The sequence below is a fragment of the Salvelinus sp. IW2-2015 genome, linkage group LG5, assembly GCF_002910315.2.
Source record: "Salvelinus sp. IW2-2015 linkage group LG5, ASM291031v2, whole genome shotgun sequence".
Classification (NCBI taxonomy): domain Eukaryota; kingdom Metazoa; phylum Chordata; class Actinopteri; order Salmoniformes; family Salmonidae; genus Salvelinus; species Salvelinus sp. IW2-2015.
Window position 1 is genome coordinate 3,631,324 of NC_036844.1, and position 26,741 is coordinate 3,658,064.

At 41.7% G+C, this 26,741-nt stretch overlaps 1 protein-coding gene across 1 annotated transcript; it reads right to left on the reverse strand.

Annotated features, from left to right (window-relative positions):
* Positions 1-1,104: 1,104 nt before the first annotated feature.
* LOC111963612 (zinc finger and BTB domain-containing protein 43) lies at positions 1,105-10,878 on the reverse strand. The gene is made up of 3 exons (XM_023987137.2): positions 10,798-10,878; positions 1,994-9,128; positions 1,105-1,940 (listed from the first exon to the last, which is right to left on the reverse strand). The coding sequence occupies exon 2, from the start codon at positions 9,107-9,109 to the stop codon at positions 7,688-7,690; it is 1,422 nt and encodes a 473-aa protein (XP_023842905.1). The 5' UTR covers positions 9,110-9,128; positions 10,798-10,878; the 3' UTR covers positions 1,105-1,940; positions 1,994-7,687.
* Positions 10,879-26,741: the final 15,863 nt, after the last annotated feature.

The following is a 26,741-nucleotide window of genomic DNA, read 5'->3' on the forward strand; positions in this document are numbered from 1 at the left end:
GTCACAAAAGTAGCAACTAACTACTGCTAAATCTCAGACTGTTCACTTTAATTTGATTTAACAGTACCTAGGCCTATCATTCAGAGGAACTTATTTTCAATTGATGATTAGATGACATTTCTCCAGATAACCCGAAAACCTACAGAACTTCTGATAAATGCAATGTGGCAGCAAATACCGTAGCATCATTTCAAATACCATATTTTGTACCGCATACAGGTAATATCTTTTAAATAATTAATGTAACCTAATGAAGTAGTTTTCCAAACAACATCACCTAAGAAATACAGTAGACAGTAGACATAGAGTTCCTACTTTGAAATAAAATGCACCAATGTTAGCTTTCACATGAAAAAGACCGTCACTCTAAAATGATTGTCTTTTGTTTCGTTAGCAGCCGATACAAAAAATACAATTTGCATACTTGTAATCAAGAATGCTGAAAAATTATGAAAAATTACCTGTTCCAGCAATACCTTTGTTGGTCCAGGTTATTTTCACCTTACAGCAGGACAATAACCTAAAACACAAGGCTGATCAGACACTGGAGTTGCTTACCAAGATGACATTGAATGTTCCTGAGTGGCCTAGTTACAGTTTTGACTTAAATCTACTTGAAAATCTATGGCAAGACTTGACAATTTTCATCTAGCAATGATCAACAACCAACTTGACAGAGCTTGAATATTTTTTAAGAATAATGTGCAAATATTGTACAATCTAGGTGTGCAGAGCTCTTAGAGATTTACCCAGAAAGACTGTAATCACTGTCAAAGGTGATTCTAACATGTGTTGACTCAGGGGTGTGAATACTTATGCAAATGAGATATTTCTGTATTTCATTTTCAATACATTTGCAAACATTTCTAAAAACATGTTTGATCATGGAACCTGATCAAGGGATACTAACATGTGTAGTATCATATTGTACAGTATACTACAAAATGTCATCACTAATATAAAGGAAGCAAAAGCAGAAACATCTTCCAAAACAAATTCAGTTGGTCCTGTTGTTTAATCATTATGTTTTTTATCCTCAAAATTAAGATAGTTTGCTTTTTATTTCCCAGGGCACCCGTAATACATAGTCACAAAAGTAGCAACTAGTGCAAAATCTTAGACTGTCCACTTTATTTTTCTTTAACAATACCTAGAAAGCTATTGGTGAACYGATTGTGGCATATTCCTCGTTGTGGTGGTGTAAGTACCAATTGTCACCTTTTTTACAAAACATTTTAGGATTCAAGGATCATATCTTAAATMCAAAATCCATTAATGCGTGCTGATTAAAAAATAACAATATATCAACAATGTCAGTCATAAATTATCTAAAAACAATATTTATTAGGCTATAAGAGTAGTAAGAAACCACAAACTATATTCAATATGTTGATTATCAGATGTTGTGTAACTACAAACTACCGTACAGTAATCTTTTTGTGCATTTGTACATTTATTTATACCTACTTCCCAAAAATATAGTTAAATATTTTATGATAAATATGTTGAGGTTTTAGTATATGTAATTGAGGTTTCCAGTTAAACATAACATCAATCAAATCATGTTTGAATTGAAATAGTATAAACTGTAAAACAAACCTAGCAAGCAAAACAGCCTACTTGAACTGCAAAATTCTTATCCCAGGCATAATTTAAAAATGAGGTATACTACCTTTCTTGTATTGTTTTTCACATAACTCTTTATGTGGCTGACTGTACAAAAGTGTGAAGAGACTATCTAGCAGGTAGCCTACTGGTAAAAAGTCACGAGAAAGGCATGCTCTGGTTCAAAATAGGTTTAAGTGCCTTTAAGAATACTATTTCCAAAACTGAAATGCATGACTCATTAAACTTAAAGTAACTGTCCCGGGAAAACCTAACTTTTAAAAGTATATATTCCGTTAACTCATACCCAAATAATTTTGTTGACTCGTCTTATACTCAGATTTGTGGCCTAAGCATAAATTGGAGGGAAAAAAACACTTAAAAAAACACTTAAAAAACTCCACCTCCACCAACTTGTATCTCAAACAAATACTTGCTATTTACTCATAGAGAATGATGTCATCCTGCCTCATTGGCTGAGCAGGGCAATCTTCAGTCAACTTGCATCAACATTTTTAATGACCGGTATACACCAACACCATTCTGTTGTTGGGGTACGCACACACAATTCCAACCCAGAAAAGTTGCGTTTTAACATGCTTAATTACCCATTTTTGGAAGGAAAAGTATTTCACTCAAATTGTCATTAATTTTAGGGTCATATTTCATAGAAATCTGGAAACACTGGATGGTTACTTTAAGTATGTTCAATATGTCAAAAACACGTGCCAATATCATAAGTACTATTCCATTTACATAGCTCAACAGCCTCACAAGTTATATTGACCTAACTTGGTCTACACAGTACATTGGCACACCTTAAACAATACTCACCATCATTGAACCTACCATCATTTTCTACAACTGTACAAGTATGTCAAAGATACACTGTCTCATTTACATGATTCCACTCCCAAAACCATGAATAAATAAACTATTAATACACGATGAACAGGAGAATCCCTGATTTTCAAGGTGACAGATATGAAAAGTCATCGGAGGATAAACAAGTACGGTTTCAAAATGGCAACTCCTCTGTGGAATGGCTGGCTAACTGACAAGATAAATYGCACTACTCTCCAACATCCAGTCCTGAGGGCGAAAAAAACGCCCTACCACATAGTTAACAAAAGAAAGGCCCATATATGGTTTAAACCCAGTAAATATAATGGCTTTAGCCAGTGTGCTATTGATGTGTCTATGTGAGAACCTTGAGGTAACATGGAACCCACATTAGTGTGACCAAACCCATTCGTGCTTCAAAGTCTATTTACAGTGCCTTCAGAATGTATTCACACCCCTCGACTTTTTCCACATTTGGTTGTGTTACAGAATTAATTAAAACATTTATTAAATGTAGATTTTTTTTGTCACTGGCCTACACACAGTACCTGATCATGTCAAACGTTGAATCATGTTTATACATTTTTTACTAATTAATTAAAAATGAAAAGCAGAAATGTCTTGTGTCAATAAGTATTCAACTCTTTTGTAATGGCACGCCTAAATAAGTTCAGAAGTACACATTTGCTTAAAAGCCACATAATACGTTGCATGGACTATGTGCAATAATAGTGTTGAACATCATTTTTYAATGACTACCTCATATCTGTACCCCACACATACAAATAATTGTATGGTCCCTCAGTCAAGCAGTGAATTTCAAACACAGATTCAACCACAAAGAACAGGGAGGTTTTCCAATGCCTCGCAAAGAACGGCACCTATTGGTAGATGGGTTCCAAAAAAAAACCACACACATTAAATATCCCTTTGAGCATGGTGAAATTATTAATTACACTTTGGATGGTGTATCAATAAACCCTGTCACTACAAAGATACAGGCGTCTTTCCGAATTCAGTTGCCGGAGAGGAAGGAAACCGCTCAGGGATTTTACCATGAGGCCAATGGTGACTTAAAACAGTTACAGAGTTTAATGGCTGTGATAGGCGAAAACTGRGGATGGATCAACAACATTGTAGTTACTCCACAATACTAACCTAATTGACAGAGGGAAAAGAAGGAAGCCTGTACAGAATAAAAATATTCTGTAATAAAAAAGTAATACTGCAAAAAATGTGGTAAAGCAATTAACTTTTTTGTCCTGAATACAAAGTGTTATGTTTGGGGCAAATCCAATAGAACACATTACAAAGTATCATTCTCCATATTTTCAAGCATACTGGTGGCTGCATCATGTTATGGGTATGCTTGTAATCGTTAAGGACTGGGGAATTTTTCAGGATAAAAAAATAAACTAAATGGTGCTAAGCACAGGCAAAATCCTAAAAGAAAACCCGGTTCAGTCTACTTTCCACCAGACACTGGGAGATGAATTCACCTTTCAGCAGGACAAAAACCTAAAACACAAGCCCAAATCTACACTGGAGTTGCTTACCAAGAAGACAATAAATCTTCCCGAGTGGCCGAGTTCCAATTTTGACTTTAATCTTCTTGAAAATCTATGGCAAGACCTGATAACGGTTGTCTAGCAATGATCAACAACCAATTTGACAGAGCTTGAATTTTGAAAAGAATAACACGCAAAAGTTGCACAATCCAGGTGTGGAAAGCTCTTAGAAACTTACCCAGAAAGACTCACGGCTGCTACAAAGTATTGACTCAGTGGTGTGAATACTTATGTAAATGAGATACTTCTGTATTGTATTTTCAATAAATTTGCTAACATTTCTAAAAACATGTTTGAACTTTTTCATTATGGGGTATTGTGTGGATGGGTGAGAAGTAGAAGAAATTAAATGTTTTGAATCCAGGCTGTAACACAACAAAATGTGGAATAAGTAAAAGGGTATGKATACTTTCTGAAGGCACTGTACATGCACTCCATGTTTCTCCTGTTAAGTAGCTTTAGCAGTCCACACAACACAATTTCTGAGGTTCTGATTCCGACTCGGCAGATCTGAGTAGCTGACTAGACTGCAAAGCTGGCGTCCCAGGATTCTGATCTTGGATCAGTTTGTATGTGACGGTTGGCTCAGGCCGCTGCCCCGTTGTAAGTCTATAGGGTAAATCCATTTGAAGTCAATCACTTTTTGACAGCATCCCTTTTGATTTAAACAACACTTTCCATACATGTTTGCCCATGGAAGAAGTGATCAGAAAGTGACTTTTTGGACCTGAATGCCCAAACATTCAGAAGATAAAGGTGCTCAAAGTTGACCCATGTCACCATACCATGAGACATCCCTGTCTTCATTACTGATTTTTTTTTTAAAGATAAACGGTTGAGTTTGATGTCATTTAAAAGATGACAAAMTGTTGTCAAACTATTTCATGATTTACCTAAAATTATATTTAACCTTTTTCACTTGTGAGTTCCAAATATCTCTAACGGTCACACCAGCGTGAGTTGTTTTATACACGTGATGTCAGAATTGTTTAATTTTACCTTTATTTAACTAGGCAAGTCAGTTAAGAACAAATTCTTATTTTCAATGACGGCCTAGGAACAGTGGGTTAACTGCCTTGTTCAGGGGCAGAACGACAGATTTTTACCTTGTCAGCTCGGGGATTAGATCTTGCAACCTTTCGGTTACTAGTCCAACGCTCTAAACACTAGACTACCTGCCACCACCAAAGAATGCACTCAATGTTAATGAATGTGATCGTTCAGTAAGAGGACAGTTAGCCTATAGATAATTAGCAGGCTGCGAGGGTTATGTTTCAACTTGTCAATGTAAAATTATTTGACTTTACTGAACCGGACAAACTTCTCTCTTCGGGGAGAGCCCAAGCCAAGCACTTCCCCAGTGTTTCTGCAGATCAAGTATGCAGACATTTGTGCAGTCCTGCACAAACTTTTTCCCCATGGCACATTTTCTGGCTGGCGCTCACATTGCCTTCATTGTTGTTTTCTTTACAAATAATAACTTTGGACTTGTGTGTGTTCCTATCAAAGTAAGTGCCTTATTTTCTGTATATCATGTTGTAGCTTCTACTGTAGCATACAGTATGTATGGAGGATAACGTATTTACTGTTTTATTCAGGTTTCTAGTACTGGTGACAAAATGCATTCCAATTATTGCATAGATTGTAATTTTAATGGACACCTATGATGTAAAATACTATTTTGAAGGTTGTACTACTATTTTCCAGCTATGTATGGCTCCATGTTTGTTGAAATTTCACAATGCATTCTGGGTGTCACAGAAACGTCTGTTAGACCAAAGATGTTATAATGAGGTGAAGGAATGGTTCACTCATCTTTCGAGTAATCTTCCGAAAGTGAATGATCGCAGACGACACACCCCTTTCATCACGCATACTGCAAAACAGACCAAACTCATCTTGTCTCCTCTTCTTATCTTTGGTTGACGCAGAAAACTAACATAGTGGCGCGTACAAACTACACATCGTCTAAATAGTTTAGATTTTTTGAAAGTATTTACTCTATTATTTCAATCAATGGTGAGCTCACCGTGATGTAATGAATTGTAAATAGTAATATGACCGCTTGTGTTATGTCAATCTTTCCTCAGTTAGTGCTAATACTAATGTAGCCTACATTTTCCATTTGGATGATTGTGTTATGCTGTCGCTACTTCTGTGAATGTCTCAACATTGTATCCAAAAATAAACTGGTCACATTCAGGATKTAACTTTGAAAGGACTGTGTTTGTGCTAAATGTTTCTGTGAAAAAAAGAGTGTGGCRAGCTCAAACACTGACTGTTGCATCAATCGAAACTGAACGTTCTAAATAAGCGTTCTAATCACACTGGTTTGAGCGTACGCTGCAGGGATCACACCCGTTTGTTGGTACGTGTCAAAGGATAAAATAAATAAAATAAAAACATTTTTTAAACCTTTAACTTCAATTATCTAAAAATGTGTAAACTCTGATTTTTTTTCTTCTTCATATTTGCATATTTAGCTTAGGCCCTATTTCACATCATCTGAGGTTTTTGTGTTTTGCCCACCAACAGTTGAGACACAACTTGCTCTAGAATACAAGGTGGGTATCATTTCAATCATAGAAATTTAATGGACCTATCCCTTCAGACCACTGCAATTTAGCTGTGTTTAAAAAATAAATAAAACATATTTAACCTTTATATAACTAGGCAACTCACTACTGAATATCCTCCAGGTACACCACTGAAATGATAATTGAATAAAAATGTTAACTTCTAACTACTACCAGTCTACCACAAAGGTGACCGCCGGTCGACCCACCAATAAATGTAAACTTAAATGGTCATGTCTATTCTATTATCTATGTTTCCAATTATCTATGTTATCTATGCTCCGTCAAGATTGTGGCTTTGAGTCCCACGAGGGATAAATAAAAATAAATAAATCAATAAAATTACTCACTACTGTAAGTCGCTCTGGATAAGAGCATCTGCTAAATGACAAATGTAAAAATATAAATTCCTATGATTTCAATAGGTTTCCTATGGAGGATTGACAGTATAATTTAAAACAACAGATATTCCCACTCAAGTCAACATTCTCTGATGTCTGGACCTCCAACCATCTTTGTGGTTCCACTTGAAATTTAAATGTTATTCACATTTTACTACATTTATTAGCCAAACCATTATACCCACCCTGTATTCAAGAGCATGTTGTGTCTCAACCGATGGCAGGCACAACACAAACACATTAAAGGATGTAAAATAGGAGCTTCCACGTTTTTAGATCATTGACGTTAAAGGAAAAAATATATAAAATAGTTTGACAACCCTGTTTGTAAGCTTTTCAAATTATATAAATCTAATCCGTTTATCTTTTCCAGTGATGAAGACATGGATGTCTTATGGTATGTTGGGGTATGAAAAATGGGTAAACTTTGACCACCTTTATCTCTTGTACATGTTGGCATTCAGGTAAAAGAAAAAGCTGTTTCTGAGCACTTCTACAATGGGCAAATATGTATGTAAGGTTTTGTTCAAATCAAAAGGGGTGGATTAACCCTATATCCACCTAAACTGGTCATCCAAGCAACTGTGTGTTAATCTGATCCAGGATCAGCAAATCTGGGCAGCCTGCTCAGTGAAACTGATACGGGACTGTGGGAGATGACGAGGTGAACTGTAGTTGGAAATCTGATCTGGGGTCAGCAGATCTGGGCAGCCTGCTCATTGACGGCAGGCCGGGCCTGGTGGGCCCTGGTGCAGGAGGACGTGTGTCTGTTGAAGCTGTCCCGCCACATGAAGCGCTTGGCACACAGGCTGCACTCGTAGGGCTTTACACCCGTGTGAATCTTCATGTGGCCCACCAGGTGGTGCTTCATCTTGAAGCTCTTGCCGCACACGGCGCAGCCGTATGGCCGCAAGCCAAGGTGCATGCTCATGTGCCGGTCCCGTTGGCTCTTGTGGGTGAAACTCTTGCCACACTGGCAGGGGTACAATTTGTAGACCACTGAGGCAAAACCCGAGTGGGAGGTCTCTTCCTGGAGGCCACTGGGGTTTCCTTCCAAACCACCGCCACTCTCCTCACCCCCGGTTGCCCCTCCTAGCAGGTCGTTCTTCAGCCCAAGCGGGGTTCCTTCGGCCTTATCGGCGGAGAAGCCCTCCATGGAGGTGCCATAAAAGTCCAGCGGGTCCTCCTCCAGGCGATCCTCCAGCTGAGCTGCCAGCTTCTCGTCGATGCTGTGGCTCAGGGAGCTCTTGCTGGCCGAGGCCTGGGAGTGGCTAAAGTTCATCTGCTCGGGGTCAGTAACCGCAGGGTCCCCGCTAAACAGAGTCCCGCCGCCCCCGCAATCCTCACGCCTCTCTGACTTCACATGGACCCATTTTCTGTGGCCCATGATGCTGGGTGGGACGTAGGCTGGTCTGGAGTACTGGTAGTCCCCCTCACCAACCTCCTCGTCATCCCCGTCCTGGCTGGTGGCCTCGCTACCTGAGCCGTCGTGGTCGACCGGCGGAGAGCAGCTGCCGCCGGGCTGGATGCTGTTGTTCTCCAGAGAGGATGGGGAGAAGCTGTTCTCCAGGAGCTGGTCCATCTCCATTTTGGCAAAGCCCTCTACTGCTCCTCCTCCTCCGCCGTCCTGCAGGCCCATGGAGCCGTCCCCAGGGCTGTGGTAACTGCTGTCCCCAGGGAAAGACCTGTCCCTCAGCCCACCAGAAGACTTGTGCACTAATGTGCTAGCGCCGCTTCCTACCACCTCTAAGAGCTCAGTGCATTTGTCCACCACGTGCCACATCTGGAGGAAGCTAGCTGCCGTGAGGAAAGCTACCACCTCGCCGGCAGGTAGGTGCAGGGTGCCCGTGTAGCAAGAGAGGAGGAGACGTTCGAACACGCACGGGTGCATGACGTCAGGTAAAACGCAGCGGGCACTGTTTTTAAGGAGCACTTGGTCGCAGAAGTAGGGCGAACTGGCGGCCAGGACGGCCCGGTGAGCGCGGTACTGGTGGCCCTGGATGACCACGATGATGTCACAAAGCTGGCCTCTCTGCCGTTGCTGGTTGAGCTTCTGAAGCAGGGATCCGGAGAAGTTTGGGAAGTCCACGCGGAGCACGTTACCCTCGGACTCCATGGCAGCCAGGGTTCTAGATCTAGAACATGTAGAACATCAACAAGTCATTCATTATGTTGAAGTTAAATATGTGGGTTCTAGATCTAGAGCATATAGGTATTAAGGTACTGTAACGACCCTGGGTTTATAAGCGCGGAAATCGACCCTGCCGCACGAGCATGCTTTTGCGGCACAGTCGATAGCGCGCCGGACCTCGGGCTAGAAGATCGAGGGTTCGAGACCTGCTCCCTGCTGTTTCATTACAGTACATAGGCCTAGTACTTTGCAATCGACTCATGTTTTAACTTTGCGAGCACAGTTTCTATGATTTTCCTTATATCACTGACAAAACAGAAAAATGCACTTTCACTCCCACTTAGCTAGATGTGATAAAAGCACAATACTTGTGATTAACTATCCATGCCAGTTTAAAATAAATTAGACAAATATTTCATAATTCTATTAATCATGAGATCACATGGAGTAGCTAGAACTTGCTAAAGATGGCCATAAAATGTACATAAGTGGGATGTACTCACTAACCACCTTCGATCCACAGTTTTCATGTGAGCAAAGTAATACTGTACAAAAAATATTGTTTTTATTATTACGAAAATGAATGACAACTGTGATGGAAACAGGAAGGTTAGGTACAATTTTATAAATGCCTACAGATAACGTGTTCATTCCACATGGTGGGACCTTTTTGTGTCGGTAAAATGTATTATGTGAGAAATGGCGGTGGAAACGCCTTCATGCGCAAATACCGATTTAAAAACCATCATATTGAAGCAAACTTGGGAGTCACGCGAAGATATGGTGTGTGGTCCTCTCACTACGACTCGGGAAACCATGCAGTTTATTAGGTTACAGATTAAGTTAATTATGAGGAACTTCACAGGGTGCTGAAAGTGCACGCTATGAGCTTCATGGTCCTTTCCAATAAATATCGAGGGACTCATTCTGGTGACATGATGATCGATGCTTGACAAAAACAAATATCCATAATAATCTCATAATGTAGACTAGCCTACGCGCACTGTATCTGCGAGCTGATGGTTAGAACGCATGTGCCAAGACCAGAGTAGGCAGGCTATTTAGGCAACAGTTTTTGTGACAAAACTATTGGTTGAGTTAAATGCGATGGAAACACATTTAGATTTGTATTCTGTACATGAAAACGCAATACAAATGTAATGCTGTGTGTCTACGTCATCAAGCACTGTTTTTTCTCCGCAACAAGTCAGTTTTGGTGGAAACACTCCACTTGACGGAAAATGCAAATATTTTCTTTATGCAGATTTTAGAATATTCGCATGAAATCTGTCGCCAATAAGATGGAAACCTAGCTAATGATACTCAATGATAGAAGCTGTTACCAAGCAAATACAATTGAATACTCACAATGAAGAAAAAACGTAGGTAAGCAATATAGGTTTGGATTTCAACATCTGCAAACTGTTATGTGCAGATTTGCATTCAGAACACTGTGTGCAAGTGTAAACATTTCCATTTCCCGTGTGATTCACAAGATGCTGAAAAAACAATGTTGCAGAAGCTGGCTAGCTGAGCTATGGCGCTAACCCAAGTAGAATTCACTGAATACATAAAATTCTTACGATCATGATGAATTCCTAGGTTTTCAAGAATTACTGACCATACGTACATATCTATGAGTCGTACATGCATGAAAAATAGAGTTGTRTCACCTTTGATTTCATTTTGATCTTTTGATTTAGAATACAACAGTCACCTCTCTTCCGAGTTCCACCGGATTTCTTTCAGTTTACGTCATCACGTAGCCAAGAATCGCATGGCGCGTTATGAGCAATGTAAACAAACCCGCCGGCAGCCCGCCCCCACTGTCTGGTTTCCACAAGATAACACAGCAACAGTCAGATTCACAGTCACAAATCAAATCAAATCGAATGTTATTTGTCACATGTGCCCAATACAACAAGTGTAGACCTTACCGTGAAATGCTTATTTACAAGCCCTTAACCAACAACGCAGTTCAAGAAATAGAGTTAAGAAAAAAATTACTGAATAAAATATAGTAAAAAATTAAATAAAAACGAACACAATAAAATAACAATACCGAGGCTATATAAAAGGGGTACTGGTACCGAGTAAATGTGTTAGTTGAGGTAATTTGTACATGTAGGTAGGGGTAAAGTGACTATGCATAGATAATAAACAGAGAGTAACAGCAATGCAAAATCAAATGTAAATAGTCCGGGTGGCCATTTTATTAATCGTTCAGCAGTCTTATGGCTTGGGGGTAGAAGCTGTTAAGGAGCCTTTTGGAACTAGACTTGGCGTTCCGGTACTGCTTGCCGTGCGGTAGCAGAGGGAACAGTCTATGACTTGGGTGACTGAAGTCTAAGGCAATTTTTGGGGCCTTCCTCTGACASAGCCAAGTTAGTATATAGTGTCTTACAGCTGGATGCCGAGCAGTTCCCATACCAGGCGGTGATGCAACCGGGCAGGATGCTCTCGATGGTGCAGCTGTAGAGCTTTTCTAGGATCTGGGGACCCATGCCAAATCTTTTCAGTCTCCTGAGGGGGGAGTCAACTTTTGCTACAAAAATGTGCTTTTAGGTCTTAATTTAAGGTTAGGCATAAGGTTAGCAGTGTGGTTAAGGTTAAGTTTAGATTTAAAATCAGGTCTTAACTAGTGACGACCCAACTGTCTGGGTTGCCATATCAGTTAGAATTGCTGGTGAGGGTTCCGGAAGGTTGTAGGAAGTTTATCTGACATATTCTTACTCCTGTAGATTCCTAATGTTGACCTACAACAATGTCTTTATTGTAAATTGTAAAAGTTGAAATAATGAAAGATATGACTTTCAAATTACATGTTTCTGTTAATCTCATCCTATATCAACAAAATGAGAAACAAAATACTCCCTTGTTTGTGCAATGTAGTGAGACGATGAGCTGATATTTGACAGAAAAATAAGAGGGAAACATTTATTTGGTAGGCCTATTCTTCCAACCTCATTCATACATCTTTGCAAGAAAATAAAATTGGGTTATTTATGAAATGAGGTGTGAACAACAGCAGGTGGCACTATTGAATGAACCAAGAGAGCTTTCAGATGACTGCATGTCCGTTTGGGATCTTTCACAGGACAGGCCTAACCAGTGAACTGTACTAATGTCTTGACCCGTTAAAAGTAAAGAATGACGAAATGTCATATTTCTCTGATGACAGTCATTATGCATTATAATATGGTTTGAACACTCGACACCTTACACCTTTGCTCCACCATTACAGTCAACTAATTGTATAAATAAGAGAAAAACATTTTTTCCCTTGCGCAATTAGCTCCAGACAATTATCGTAAATCCAAGATTCCTTGACACGGCACACACGCACACACAAAACATACATACACACACACAGAGGTGTCATGCCTATAAGGGTCCCTCAGATTTGTCCAGTATATACAGTTGAAGTCGAAAGTTTACATACACATAGGTTGGAGTCATTAAAACTCGCTTTTCAACCACTCCACACATTTGTTGTTAACAAACTATAGTTTTGGCAAGTCGGTTAGGACATCTACTTTGTGCATGACACAAGTAATTTTTCCAACAGTTGTTTACAGACAGATTATTTAATTTATAATTCACTATATCACAATTCCAGTGGGTCAGAAGTTTACATACACTAAGTTGACTGTGTCTTTAAACAGCTTGGAAAATTCCAGAAAATTATGTCATGGCTTTAGAAGCTTCTGATAGGCTAATTGACCTCATTTGAGTCAATTGAGGTGTACCTGTGGATGTATTTCAAGGCCTACCTTCAAACTCAGTGACTCTTTGCTTGACACCATGGGAAAATCAAAAGAAATGAGCCAAGATCTCAGGAAAAAAAATTGTAGACCTCCACAAGCCTGGTTCATCCGTGGGAGCAAAGTACAAATCAATCCCAGAACAACAGCAAAGGACCTTGTYAAGATGCTGGAGGAAACAGGTACAAAAGTATCACAGTAAAACGAGTCCTATATCGKCATAACCTGAAAGGCCGCTCAGCAAGGAAGAAGCCACTGCTCCAAAACCGCCATAAAAAAAAGCCAGACTACGGCTTGCAACTGAACATGGGGACAAAGATCGTACTTTTTGGAGAAATGTCCTCTGGTCTGATGAAACCAAAATGGAACTGTTTGGCTATAATGACCATCGTTATGTTTGGATGAAAAAGGGGGAGGTTTGCAAGCCGAAGAACACCATCCCAACCGTGAAGCACGGGGATAACAGCATCATGTTGTGGGGGTGCTTTGCTGCAGGAGGGCCTGGTGCATTTTACAAAATAGATGGCATCACGAGGAGGGAAAATTATGTGGATATATTGAAGCAACATCTCAAGACATCAGTCAGGAAGTTAAAGCTTGGTCACAAATGGGTCTTCCAAATGGACATGACCCCAAGCATACTTCCAAAGTTGTGGCAAAATGGCTTAAGGACAACAAAGTCAAGATATTGGAGTGGCCATCACAAAGCCCTCACCTCAATCCTAAGGAAAATTTGTGGGCAGAACTGAAAAAGCGTGTGCGAGCAAGGAGGGTTACAAACCTGACACAGTTACACCAGCTCTGTCAGGAGGAATGGGCCAAAATTCACCCAACTCATTGTGGGAAGCTTTTGGAAGGTTACCTGGAACATTTGACCCAGGTTAAACAATTTAAAGGCAATGCTACCAAATACTAACTGAGTGTATGTAAACTTCTCACCCACTGGGAATGTGATGAAATAAATAAAAGCTGAAATAAATCATTCTCTCTATTATTTTGACATTTCACATTCTTAAAATAAGGTGGTGATACTACCTGACCTAAGACAAGGAATTTTTACTAGGATTAAATATCAGGAATTGTGAAAAACTGAGTATAAATGTATTTGGCTAAGGTGTATGTAAACTTCCGACTTCATCTGTATGTATGGGGGGAAAAACATGTTAAATGGGTTCCATCGCATCCTCAACTCTACTGATCATACCAAAAATGTTGTGTTAGTTATATAGCGAGTGTCTCCACTCTGGGAATGGCACATAAACTCTAGCCAACAGCGCCAGTTTCTGTTGGCTAGAGCTCACATATTGCCTTCATGATAGGATTATTATTATGGACAAAATAGTTTAATTATTTTTATTTGGCAGCCTAGCTTCTATGATCATGTCACCAGAAGATGACCAATATCATGTCACCAATAAATATCGAGACCCTTGATATTTACTGGAAAGGAGCATCAAGCTCATCACCTTGCACTTTCACCACCCTGTGAAGTTCATAATTTATTTAATCTGTGGTATTAAATGACTTTCCAGACGAGTCGTAGTGGGAAGAGTACACAACATGTCATCGCGTGACTCCAAGTTTACTTGGATATGGTGGTTATTATATCAATATTTGCGCATAAATGTGTTTCCACCGGCATTACTCACATAATTAATTTTACTGACACAAAAATATCGTACCTAGTGTTGTTTTGTCGTCATTTGGAAAGAGTACCGAAAATGTTCTGTTTCCATCAGGCCTGTCATGACATTTTTTATCCAACATGTACTTTACTCGCACTAAAAGGTTGGAAACCGGGTTAGTGRGAGATCAGTTTTATTGGATAATAATCTTTTCAAACATAATGCATTCTTCTGATTCCTCCCTTCAGGTGCTGATTCCCTAACCCTAACCCAATGCAGATATTCTGGGTAGCCAATGTGCGGGGGCACCGGTTGGTCAGGCTAATTGAGGTGTTCATGAATATATAGTTAAAGTGACTGCATATATGATAAACAGAGAGTAGCAGCAGCGTAAAATAGGGTTTGGGGGAGAGGGGCACACAATGCAAATAGTCCGAGTAGCCATTTGATTATCTGTTCAGGAGTTTTATGGCTTGGGGGTAAAAACTGTTGAGAAGCCTTTTGGTCCTAGACTTGGCGCTCCGGTACCGCTTGCCATGCGGTAGTAGAGAGAACATTCTATGACTGGGGTGGCTGGGGTCTTTGATCATTTTTAGGGCCTTCCTCTGACACCGCCTGGTGTAGAGGTCCTGGATGGCAGGCATCTTAGCCCCAGTGATGTACTGGGTCGTACGCACTACCCTCTGTAGAGCCTTGCGGTTGGAGGCCGAGCAGTTGCCGTACCAGGCAGTGATGCAACCAGTCAGGATGCTCTCGATGTTGCAGCTGTAGAACCTTTTGAGGATCTGAGGGCCCATGCCAAATCTTTTAAGTTTCCTGAGGGGGAATAGGCTTTGTCGTGCCCTCTTCACGATTGTCTTGGTGTGTTTGGACCATTCGAGTTTGTTGGTGATGTGGACACCAAGGAACTTGAAGCTCTCAACCTGCTCCACTTCAGCCCCGTCGATGAGAATGGGGGCGTGCTCAGTCCTCCTTTTCCTGTAGTCCACAATCATCTCCTTAGTCTTGGTTACGTTGAGGGATAGGTTGTTATTCTGGCACCACCCGGCCAGGTCTCTGACCTCCTCCCCATAGGCTGTCTCGTCATTGTCAGTGATCAGGCCTACCACTGTTGTGTCGTCTGCAAACTTAATGATGGTGTTGGAGTCGTGCCTGGCCAGGCAGTCGTGAGTGAACAGGGAGTACAGGAGGGGACTGAGCATGCACCCCTGGGGGGCTCCAGTTTTGAGGATCAGCGTGGCAGATGTGTTGCTACCTACTATCACCACCTGGGGGCGGCCTGTCAGGAAGTCCAGGATCCAGTTGCAGAGGGAGGTGTTTAGTCCCAGGATCCTTAGCTTAGTGATGAGCTTTGAGGGTACTATGGTGTTGAACGCTGAGCTGTAGTCAATGAATAGAATTCTCACGTAGGTGTTCCTTTTGTCCAGGTGGGAAAGGGCAGTGTGGAGTGCAATAGAGCTTGCATCATCTGTGGATCTGTTTGGGCGGTATGCATATTGAAGTGGGTCTAGGATTTCTGGGATAATGGTGTTGATGTGAGCCATTACCAGCCTTTCAAAGCACTTCATGGCTATGGACGTGAGTGCTACGGGTCTGTAGTCATTTAGGTAGGTTGCCTTAGTGTTCTTGGGCACAGGGACTATGGTGGTCTGCTTGAAACATGTTGGTATTACAAACTCAATTAGGGACATGTTGAAAATGTCAGTGAAGACATCTGCCAGTTGGTCAGCACATGCCCGGAGCACACGTCCTAGTAATCCGTCTGGCCCCGCAGCCTTGTGTATGTTGACCTGTTTAAAGGTCTTACTCACATCGGCTACAGAGAGCGTGATCACACAGTCGTCTGGAACAGCTGATGCTCTCATGCATGCCTCAGTGTTGCTTGCCTCGAAGCGAGCATAGAAGTGATTCAGCTCGTCTGGTAGGCTCGTGTCACTGGGCAGCTCGCGGCTGTGCTTCCCTTTGTAGTCTGTAATAGTTTGCAAGCCCTGCCTAATCCGACGAGCGTCAGAGCCGGTGTAGTATGATTCAATCTTAACCCTGTATTGACGCTTTGCCTGTTTGATGGTTCGTRGCAGGGCATAGCAGGATTTCTTGTCAGCTTCTGGGTTAGAGTCCCGCACCTTGAAAGCGGCAGCTCTACCCTTTAGCTCAGTGCGAATGTTGCCTGTAATCCATGGCTTCTGGTTGGGGTATGTAAGTATAGTCACTGTGGGAACGACGTCCTCGATGCACTTATTGATAAAGCCAGTGACTGATGTGGTGTTTTCCTCAATATCATCGGAAGAATCCCGGAACATGTTCCAGTCTGTGATAGCAAAACAGTCCTGTAGTTTAGCATCCGCTTCATCTGAACACTTCTTTATAGCCCGAGTCACTGGTGCTTCCTGCTTTAATTTTTGCTTTTAAGCAGGAATCAGGAGGATAGAGTTGTGGTCGGATTTACCAAATGGAGGGCGAGGGAGAGCTTTGTACGCGTCTCTGTGTGTGGAGTACAGGTGATCTAGAATTTTTTTCCCTCTGGTTGCACATTTAACATGTTMATAGAGATTTGGTAGAACTGATTTAAGTTTCCATGCATTAAAGTCTCCGGCCACTAGGAGCGCCGCCTCTGGGTGAGTGGTTTCCTGTTTGTTGATTTCTTTATACAGCTGACTGAGTGCGGTCTTAGTGCCAGCATCTGTTTGTGTTGGTAAATAAACAGACATGAAAAGTATAGCTGAGAACTCTCTAGGCAAGTAGTGTGGCCTGCAATTTATCACAATATACTCTACTTCAGGCGAGCAAAATCTAGAGACTTCCTTAGATTTCGTGCACCAGCTGTTGTTTACAAATATGCACAGACCGCCCCCCCCCTCGCCTTACCAGAGTGTGCTGTTCTATCCTGCCGGTGCAGCGTATATCCCGCTAGCTGAATATCCATGTCGTCATTCAGGCWRGATTCCGTGAAACATAGGATATTACAGTTTTTGATGTCCCGTTGGTAGGATATTCGTGATCGTACTTCATCTAATTTATTMTCCAATGATTGCACGTTGGCGAGTAATATTGACGGTAACGGCAGCTTTCCTACTCGCCTTCTGCGGGTCCTGACGAGGCATCTGGCTCTTCGTCCTCTGTACCTGTGTTGCTTCCTCTTGCGAATAACTGGGATGTCAGCCCTGCCGGGTGTTTGGAGAATATCATGTGGGTCTTGCTTGTTGTTGAAAAAATCTAATCCGAGGTGAGTGATCGCTGTCCTGATATCCAGAAGCTCTTTTCTGCCGTAAGATACGGTTGCAGAAACATTATGTACAAAATAAGTTACAAATAACGCGAAAACCCCCCACATAATAGCACAATTGGTTGGGCGCTCGTAAAACTGCTGCCATTTCTTCCAGCGCCATGCCTGCCCTTGATCTGTCGTTTTGCCTGCCCCCTGTTCTACAAATAAACTTTTGTTACTTCGATACTGTCTGCATCTTGGTCTTCCCTGAAATGTGAAACACAGTAATAATAATAATTGTTAGCTTATTTTAGACTGAGGATTTAAAACTAAGAAAAAGAGGACATAACAACTACCACTGGTCAAGAAACTATATTATGGCATTCTATATGTTTATGGTCATTTAACTCCCCAAATGTGTTAAAGGTACTGTGTTCTGAAACCTATGCAGGCAGTTTTGGACATTGAACAACATCTCTGCATAATTCCCTTTGAAAAGAGAACTACTTCATTCATTAAAGCAATAGCTTCAATTGATGTACACTACCGTTCAAAAGTTTGGGGTCACTTAGAAATGTCCTTGTTTTTGAAAGAAAAGGACATTTTGAAAGAAAAGCTAATTTTTTGTCCATTAAAATAACATGAAATTGATCAGAAATACAGTGTAGACATTGTTAATGTTGTAAATGACTATTGTAGCTGGAAACGGCAGATTCTTTATGGAATATCTACATAGGCGTACAGAGGCCCATTATCAGCAACCATCACTCCTGTGTTCCAATGGCACGTTGTGTTAGCTAATCCAAGTTTTTCATTTTAAAAGGCTAATTGATCATTAGAAAACCCTTTTGCAATTATGTTAGCACAGCTGAAAACTGTTGTTCTGATTAAAGAAGCAATAAAACTGGCCTTCTTTAGACTAGTTGAGTATCTAGATCATCAAATCAAATCAAAATTTTATTTGTCACATACACATGGTTAGCAGATGTTAATGCGAGTGTAGTGAAATGCTTGTGCTTCTAGTTCCGACAATGCAGTAATAACCAACGAGTAATCTAACCTAACAATTCCACAACTACTCCCTTATACACACAAGTGTAAAGGGATAAAGAATATGTACATAAAGATATATTAATGAGTGATGGTACAGAACGGCATAGGCAAGATGCAGTAGATGGTATCGAGTACAGTATATACATATGAGATGAGTAATGTAGGGTATGTAAACATAAAAGTGCATAGTTTAACAGTCTGATGGCCTTGAGATAGAAGCTGTTTTCAGTCTCTCGGTTTCCTCAGCATTTGTGGGTTCGATTACAGGCTCAAAATGGCTAGAAACAAAGAACTTTCTCATGAAACTCGTCAGTCTATTCTTGTTCTGACAAATGACGGCTATTCCATGCGAGAAATTGCCAAGAAACTGAAGATCTTGTACAACGCTGTGTACTACTCCATACACAGAACATGCAAACTGGCGCTAACCAGAATAGAAAGAGAGTGGGAGGCCCCGGTGCACAACTGAGCAAGAGGACAAGTACGTTAGAGTGTCTAGTTTGAGAAACAGACGCCTCACAAGTCCTCAACTGGCAGCTTCATTAAATAGTACCCGCAAAACACCAGTTCCAACGTTAACAGTGAACAGGCAACTCCGGAAAGATGGCCTTTAAGGCAGAGAAAAAGCCATATCTCAGACTGGCCAATAAAAATATAATAAAGATTGGCAAAAGTACACAGACACTGGACAGAGGAAGAAATGCAAGAACATTCATGTGTCCAGTTATCTGTGTTTAGGAGAATATTCCATCAACATCCCACCAAAAACACACAGAACATGGTTGCCATGTCCTCAGAACACAAGATCATGTTCTAGACACCAAAGAAACGCCACCCCCCCCCCCCCCCCCCCCCCCCCCCCCCCCCCCTCATTCCGTGCACCAGTTCCGGAGGTCTACGTCACCGGCCTCTAGGTGTCACTGAACTGTCTCATTACGCACACCTGATTCCAATTCCCCTGATTAGCAATTGTATATATATATATGTGCCCTCTATTCACCATTGTCTTGTCGGTTATTGTTCCCATGTCCGTTGGTCTGTGAGTACCTGTGCTTTGTTCTTTCGGCTTTTGTGCTGCGTGTATTGTGCACGTGTTATTACGGGTCTCGTCCAGTGTATTGTTGTGCATTTGTTATTACGGGTCTCGCCCCGTGTAGTGTATTGCGGGTCTCGTCCTGTGTATTTATTAGAGGTTTAACCTCGTTCTTTTGTTTGGGTTACATCCCTGTGTTTTTGTATACGTGTTTGTTTTGGACTTCGTCCCTGTTTCTTTCATGGCATGTTGTATATTTTGGGTGGAGTATTAAACCCCCCTATTACGAATTCCTGCGCCTGCCTCCAATCATTTATACAACGTGACATTTTCTTCTGGACAGGACAGGCCCTATACTGGCCCAATAAGCACATGTCCTAGAGATATCCCTTATTCAGACTGTAACGGCAGATTTCCTCCTCTTCGTCTGAAGAGGAGGTGTAGCAGGGATCGGACCAAAACGCAGCGTGGTAAGTGTCCATGTTTTAATAGAAACAACTGAACATGATACAATACAAAATAACAAAGAGAATCTAACCGAAAACAGTCCCGTGTGGCACAAACACTGACACAGGAAACAAACACCCACAAACCAACAGTGAAAACAGGCTACCTAAATATGGTTCCCAATCAGAGACAATGAATGACAGCTGTCTCTGATTGAGAACCATATCAGGCCAAACTAGAAAACCCCACATAGAAACAGACAACATAGATAATACCCACCCAACTCATGACCCTGACCAACAAAATAATGACAAAACAAAGTAAATAAGGTCAGAAACGTGACACAGACAGTAATAAAAAAACTGAAATATCTTATGTAATACCTTATGTTTCACCGAGATGTGGATAAACAACGACGAATAATATAAAGCTGGCTGGCTTCTCCGTGTTTCGGCAGGACAGAGCAGCTACGTCTGGTAAGACGAGAGGCGGGGGTGTGTTTCTATTTGTCAACAACTGCTGGTGCGTGACATCTAATATTAAAGAAGTCTCAAGGTATTGCTTGTCTGAAATAGAATACCACATGATAAACCGTAGACCACACTATCTACCAAGAAAGTTCTCATCTATCTTATTCGTAGCAATCTATTTACCACCACAAACCGATGCTGGCACTAAGACCGCACTCAACGAGCTGTATAAGGCCATAAGCAAACAAGAAAATGCTCATCCAGAAGTGGCGCTCCTAGTGGCCAGGGACTTTAATGCAGGCAAACTTATATCCATTTTACCTAATTCCTACCAGCATGTCACATGTGCAACCAGAGGGAAAAAAACTTTAGACCACCTTTAATCCACACACAGAGACGCATACAACGCTCTCCCTTGCCCTCCGTTTGGCATATCGGACAATAATTCTATCCTCCTGATTCCTGCTTGCAAGCAAAAACTAAGCAGGCAGTACCAGTGACTCACTCAATACGGAAATGGTCAGATGACGCTGATGCTACACTACAGGACTGTTTTGTTAGCACAGACTGAAATATGTTCCGGGATTAATCCAATGGCATTGAGGAGTATACCACCTCAGTCACCGGCTTCATCAATAAGCGCTTCGACGACATCGTCCCCACAGTGACCGTACGTACATATCCCAACCAGAAGCCATGGATTACAGGTAACATCCGCACCGAGCTAAAGGCCGGAGCTGCCGCTTTCAAGGAGCGGGAGACTAATCCGGACGCTTATAAGAAATCCTGGTATGACCTCAGATGAACCATCAAACAGGCAAAGCGTCAATACAGGACTAAGATTGAATCCTACTATACCGGTTCTGACACTCGTCGGATGTGGCAGGGCTTGAAAACTATTACGGACTACAAAGGGAAACCTAGCCGCGAGCTGCCCAGTGACACAAGCCTACCAGATGAGCTAAATGCCTTTTACGCTCACTCCTAGGCAAGCAACACTAGAGCATGCATGAGAGCACCTGCTGTTCCGGACGACTGTGTGATCAGGCTCTCCAAAGCCGATGTGAGCAAGACCTTTAAACAGGTCAACATTCACAAAGCCGCGGGGCCAGACGGATTACCAGGACATGTACTCAAAGCATGTGTGGACCAACTGGCAAGGGTCTTCACTGATATTTTCAACCTCTGCCTGATTGAGTCTGTAATATCTACATGTTTCAAACAGACCACTTTAGTCACTGTGCCCAAGAAAGCGAAGGTAACCTGCCTAAATTATTACTGCCCCATAGCACTCACGTCGGTAGCCATGAATGGCTTTGAAAGGCTGGTTATGGCTRACATCAACACCATCATGCCAGAAACCCTAGATCCACTCCAATTCGCATACCGCCCCAACAGATCCACAGATGACGCAATCTCAATCGCACTCCACACTGCCCTTTCCCACCTGGACAAAACAAACACCTATGTGAGAATGCTGTTCATTGACTACAGCTCAGCATTCAACACCATAGTGCCCACAAAGCTCATCACTAAGCTAAGGACTCTGTGACTAAACACCTCCCTCTGAAACTGGATCCTGGACTTCAAGATGGGCCGCCCCCAGGTGGTAAGGGTAGGCAACAACACATCTGACAAGCTGATCCTCAACACTGGGGCCCTTCAGGGGTGCGTGCTTAGTCCCCTCCTGTTCTCCCTGTTCATACACAACTGCGTGGCCAAGCACGACTCCAACACCATCATTAAGTTTGCTGACGACACAACAATGGAAGGCCTTATCCCTGACAACAATGAGACAGCCTATAGGGAGGAGGTCAGACACCTGGCCGGGTGGTGCCAGGACAACAACCTCTCCCTCAATMTGACCAAGACAAASGAGCTGATCGTGGACTATAGGAAAAGAAGGGCCAAACGTGCCCCCATTAACATCGACGGGGCTGAAGTGGAGCGGGTCGAGAGTTAAGTTCCTTGGTGTCCACATCACCAACAAACTATCATGGTCTAAACACACCAATACAGTTGTGAAGAGGGCACGACCACACCTTTTCCCCCAGGAGACTGAAAAGATTTGGCATGGGTCCCCAGATCCTCAAAAAGTTCTACAGCTGCTCCATCAAGAGCATCCTGACCGGTTGCATCACTGCCTGGTATCGCAACTGCTCGGCATCTGACCATAAGGCGCTACAGAGGGCAGTGCGAACGGCCCAGTACATCACTGGGGACAAGCTTCCTGACATCCATGACCTGTTTACTAGACGGTGTCATATGAAGGCCCAAAAAATTGTCAAAGACTCCAATCACCCAAGTCATAAACGGTTGTCTCTGCTACCGCACGGCAAGTAGTACCGGAGTGTCAAGTCAAAGACCAAAAGGCTCCTTAACAGCTTCTACCCTCAAGCCATAAGACTGCTGAACAATTAATCAAATGGCCACCCGGACTATTGACATTGACATCCCCCCTTTGTTTTTACACTGCTGCTACTCGCTGTTTATTATCTCTGCATACTCACTTTACAAATGACCTTGACTAACCTATACCCCTTCACATTGACTCGGTACCAGTAACCCCTGTAGATTGCCTTGTTATTGTTATGTAATTTTCTTGTGTTACTTTTTGATTATATATTTTTTTAAATAACTAGTTTATTTATTAAATACTTTAACTCTTTATTGAACTGCATTGTTGGTTAAGGGCTTGTAATTAAGCATTTTACGGTAAGGTAACATGGCACATGTGACAAATGTGGTCCCGTGTGGCTCAGTTGGTAGAGCATGGCGCTTGCAACGCCAGGGTTGTGGGTTCATTCCCCACGGGGGGACCAGGATGAATATGTATGAACTTTCCAATTTTGTAAGTCGCTCTGGATAAGAGCGTCTGCTAAATGACTTAAATGTTAAATGTAAATACAATTTCATTTGATTAGGGCGTTTGTAATTGGCCTGGGTTCGAGACCTTCTAGTGGAATCACACTACACTCACCTTCTTTGCAAAATATGTTAATGTCATTATTTGGTGACAGTTACAACACAACTATCTGATCTAATTAAAATGAGTTTCTCATTGAAAGATTGTAATCTGTTGGAAGCATGAATTATGACAACATTTCCATTACCTCATAAATTATCAGTAATTATTAATTCTATATAGCCGAGCATTTCAAAGAGACCTCCTATAGCCTTTTTAAAATCTACACAGCATTTACAATGTAGAACAAACGTGTGTCATTGACAAACTCCTTTGAATTAGATCAGATAGGTGTGTTGTAACTGTTGCCAAATGTCATCAAGCTCTAAAAGTCTAGGCCTTTGGGGGAAGGGGGGGGGGGGGCACTCTACAAGGACTGGTAAGGGATTAGAGAGTTGGTAGATGGTGATTTATTGATGTCTGGTGTCTGTAAATAGTACAGAGTATCTATGCTATAAATGGATGTGGTTTGATGGATGTAGTTTCCCACTGGGCAAAAACTGGTTGAATCAACGTTTCCATATAATTTCAACAACAAATAAATGTATGTGATGAAAAAAAAAAAGTCTCAATACTTTTTAGCTCTTGGCTACTTTTGCTTCCAATGATACATTAAATGTTGCTTCCACATAGGCTTGCCTGGGCTCGATCATCAACAGGTGATAACGACCGACTTACTGCATGCGCTTGCCTTAATGGTGCCAAATTAGGATCATCAAGAGGTGAAACTGGCTAATAAGACGGCCGAGACAAAGACGCTATAGAAATCTGTCTTGGCGTTTGATGAAGCGTTAAGGTACTGACATACCTGTCTTATTAGCCAGTTGATCCTGTTGATGCTTTTAAAAGGTTGGGCCTTGGCTCCTTATTCAAGCTATTGTGTTTATGTTATTTGAATGATACCCCATTTCATGGGTGCATACTCTATAGGTTAGGCTGTACAGTCCAATATGAATGCTCAATACACACAATAGGTTGACTGGTGTGCTAATGTGGCTCATTTCACAGTCCTGTAATAAGAGCTATGAGGCTACTATTGGTGTAAACTCTACATAGTTATGTTTTGTGGGTGTTACTGAGTAGGCTAATACCCCATTTAATGGGTGCAAACTCCATAGGTAAAGCTGTACAGTCCAATATAAATGTCAATACACAATAGACTGACTGTGGAGGTTATTTCCCCACAGTCAAAGTCCTGCAATAAGAGCTATGATGCTAATATTTCTGTAACCTCTTTGGAATTGTAATCTGTAGGTGTCACTGAGTAGGCTGATACCTATGGGATGTGCACCCATGGAATGGGGTGAGGCTGTACACCAAATAGAACAATGAGCCAGATATTTCACCYGATGTATAAATGCGACGTATCCGGTTGGCGTTTCCACTCACTACCAAATATGGTGATGAGAGGAAGACCAGTAGCCGGCAGCAGGAGAAGATGGAGCGAGATGGATTTTAGCCGACATTCTGTAAATGTTTTCATCAATGAAACATTTGATTTCCATACAGTTTTCTGTTTCCAAAACTAGGATCTGTAACAAATCGTGTGAACTGCATTTTGCAGACTTTACCTTTTGTCAAAGTTTTTAAAAATGGTGTTGTTTAGATGGAGTGCAAGGGCGAATTGAGTGATCGCACATGCGCACTTCACAGAGTAGGCGTTACCTAACAGAAATATGCAAATAAATGCTTGAACGCGCCAATAGGATCGCACTAGTCTTATTTAGATTTTTTGTGTGTCTGCGGAGCAGAAGAAGCGTGTTTTAAGACTAAAAAGATATTGGAGTGGAATGTTTCCTGTATGGATTTCTGTAGCAGGGCGCCTGTCAAGGGGGTTATTTCTCAGGTGGCGCAAGAAATAAAGGCAGAGGATATAACTGAAGACCTCGATGGAGTGGTTGGTGCACGTCGACTGYCCTGTATAGTAGATGGAGAAAATAAATGGGCTTCATCCATGCTACTGTTCTTTGATGAAGAGTCTCCCTTCTTATATAAAGTTAGTATTCATGAGATACCCTATACAGGCTTTAGTGTACAAGCACCTTCAGTGTCATGAATGTAAAAGATTTGGTCATGTTTCAAGTGTGTGCAGAAGGGAAGATGCCAGATGAAGTGAAATGCTGCAACTGTGGAGGTGAACTTGCACCTGAATTCCTGGAGTGCCTTGTTAGGGTCAAGGAGACTGAGGTGGCAAAAGTAAGGGGTGCTTAGCATGTCTCCTATCTGGAGGCAGTGAGAAGATTGGAAGGAACGAGTGGCTGGGAAGAAACAATGGTAGAAGAGCCACCACGACCAGTGAAGTTTTCTCATCGAGCGAGGGATAGTGAAATGCTACATGTTACAAAGGTGGACTTTGAATAATTTATTTCAATGGTCATAAGAAGTCTAAGAAAATTGGAATCATTGCAGCTAACATTTTTTGGGGTCTTCGTGATTTCATAGCCATAGCGGTGAATGTTCCCAGCATCACAGGCACCTGAGCCAATGTAGGGATGTATTTTGGAGTGGACTGTGATTGAAGAAGTGGGATAAGTTTTGTTAGTTGACGTGTTTAATTTTGTATGATGTTGTTTTCCCGCAATGTTTTTTTTGTCATTTCTTATTCAAAACCCTGTCCAGCTGGTGGCGGTAATGCACCATTAACATTGGATGCCAACCACCGTTAAAACCCATCGAAGAAGTAGAATCTCACTAGCTCATTTATTTGTTTTTATTTTATTTAACCAGGCAAGTCAGTTAAGAACAAATTCTTATTTACAATGATGGCCTACCAAAAGGCCTCCTGCGGGGACAGGGGATTAAAAATAAAAATATAGGACAAAACACACATTACGACAAGAGAGACAACACACCACTACATAAAGGGAGACCTAAGACAACAACATAGTATAGCAGCAACACATGACAACACAGCATGGTAGCAACACAACATGACAACAACATGGTAGCAACACAACATGGCAGCAGCACAACATGGTAGCAGCACAAAACAGGGTACAAACATTATTGGGTACAGACAACAGCACAAACGGCAAGAAGGTAGAGACAACAATAC

Coding starts and splice junctions, on each gene's coding strand:
- LOC111963612 (XM_023987137.2), bottom strand. CDS start 9,109: ATGGAGTCCGAGGGTAACGTGCTCCGCGTGGACTTCCCAAACTTCTCC.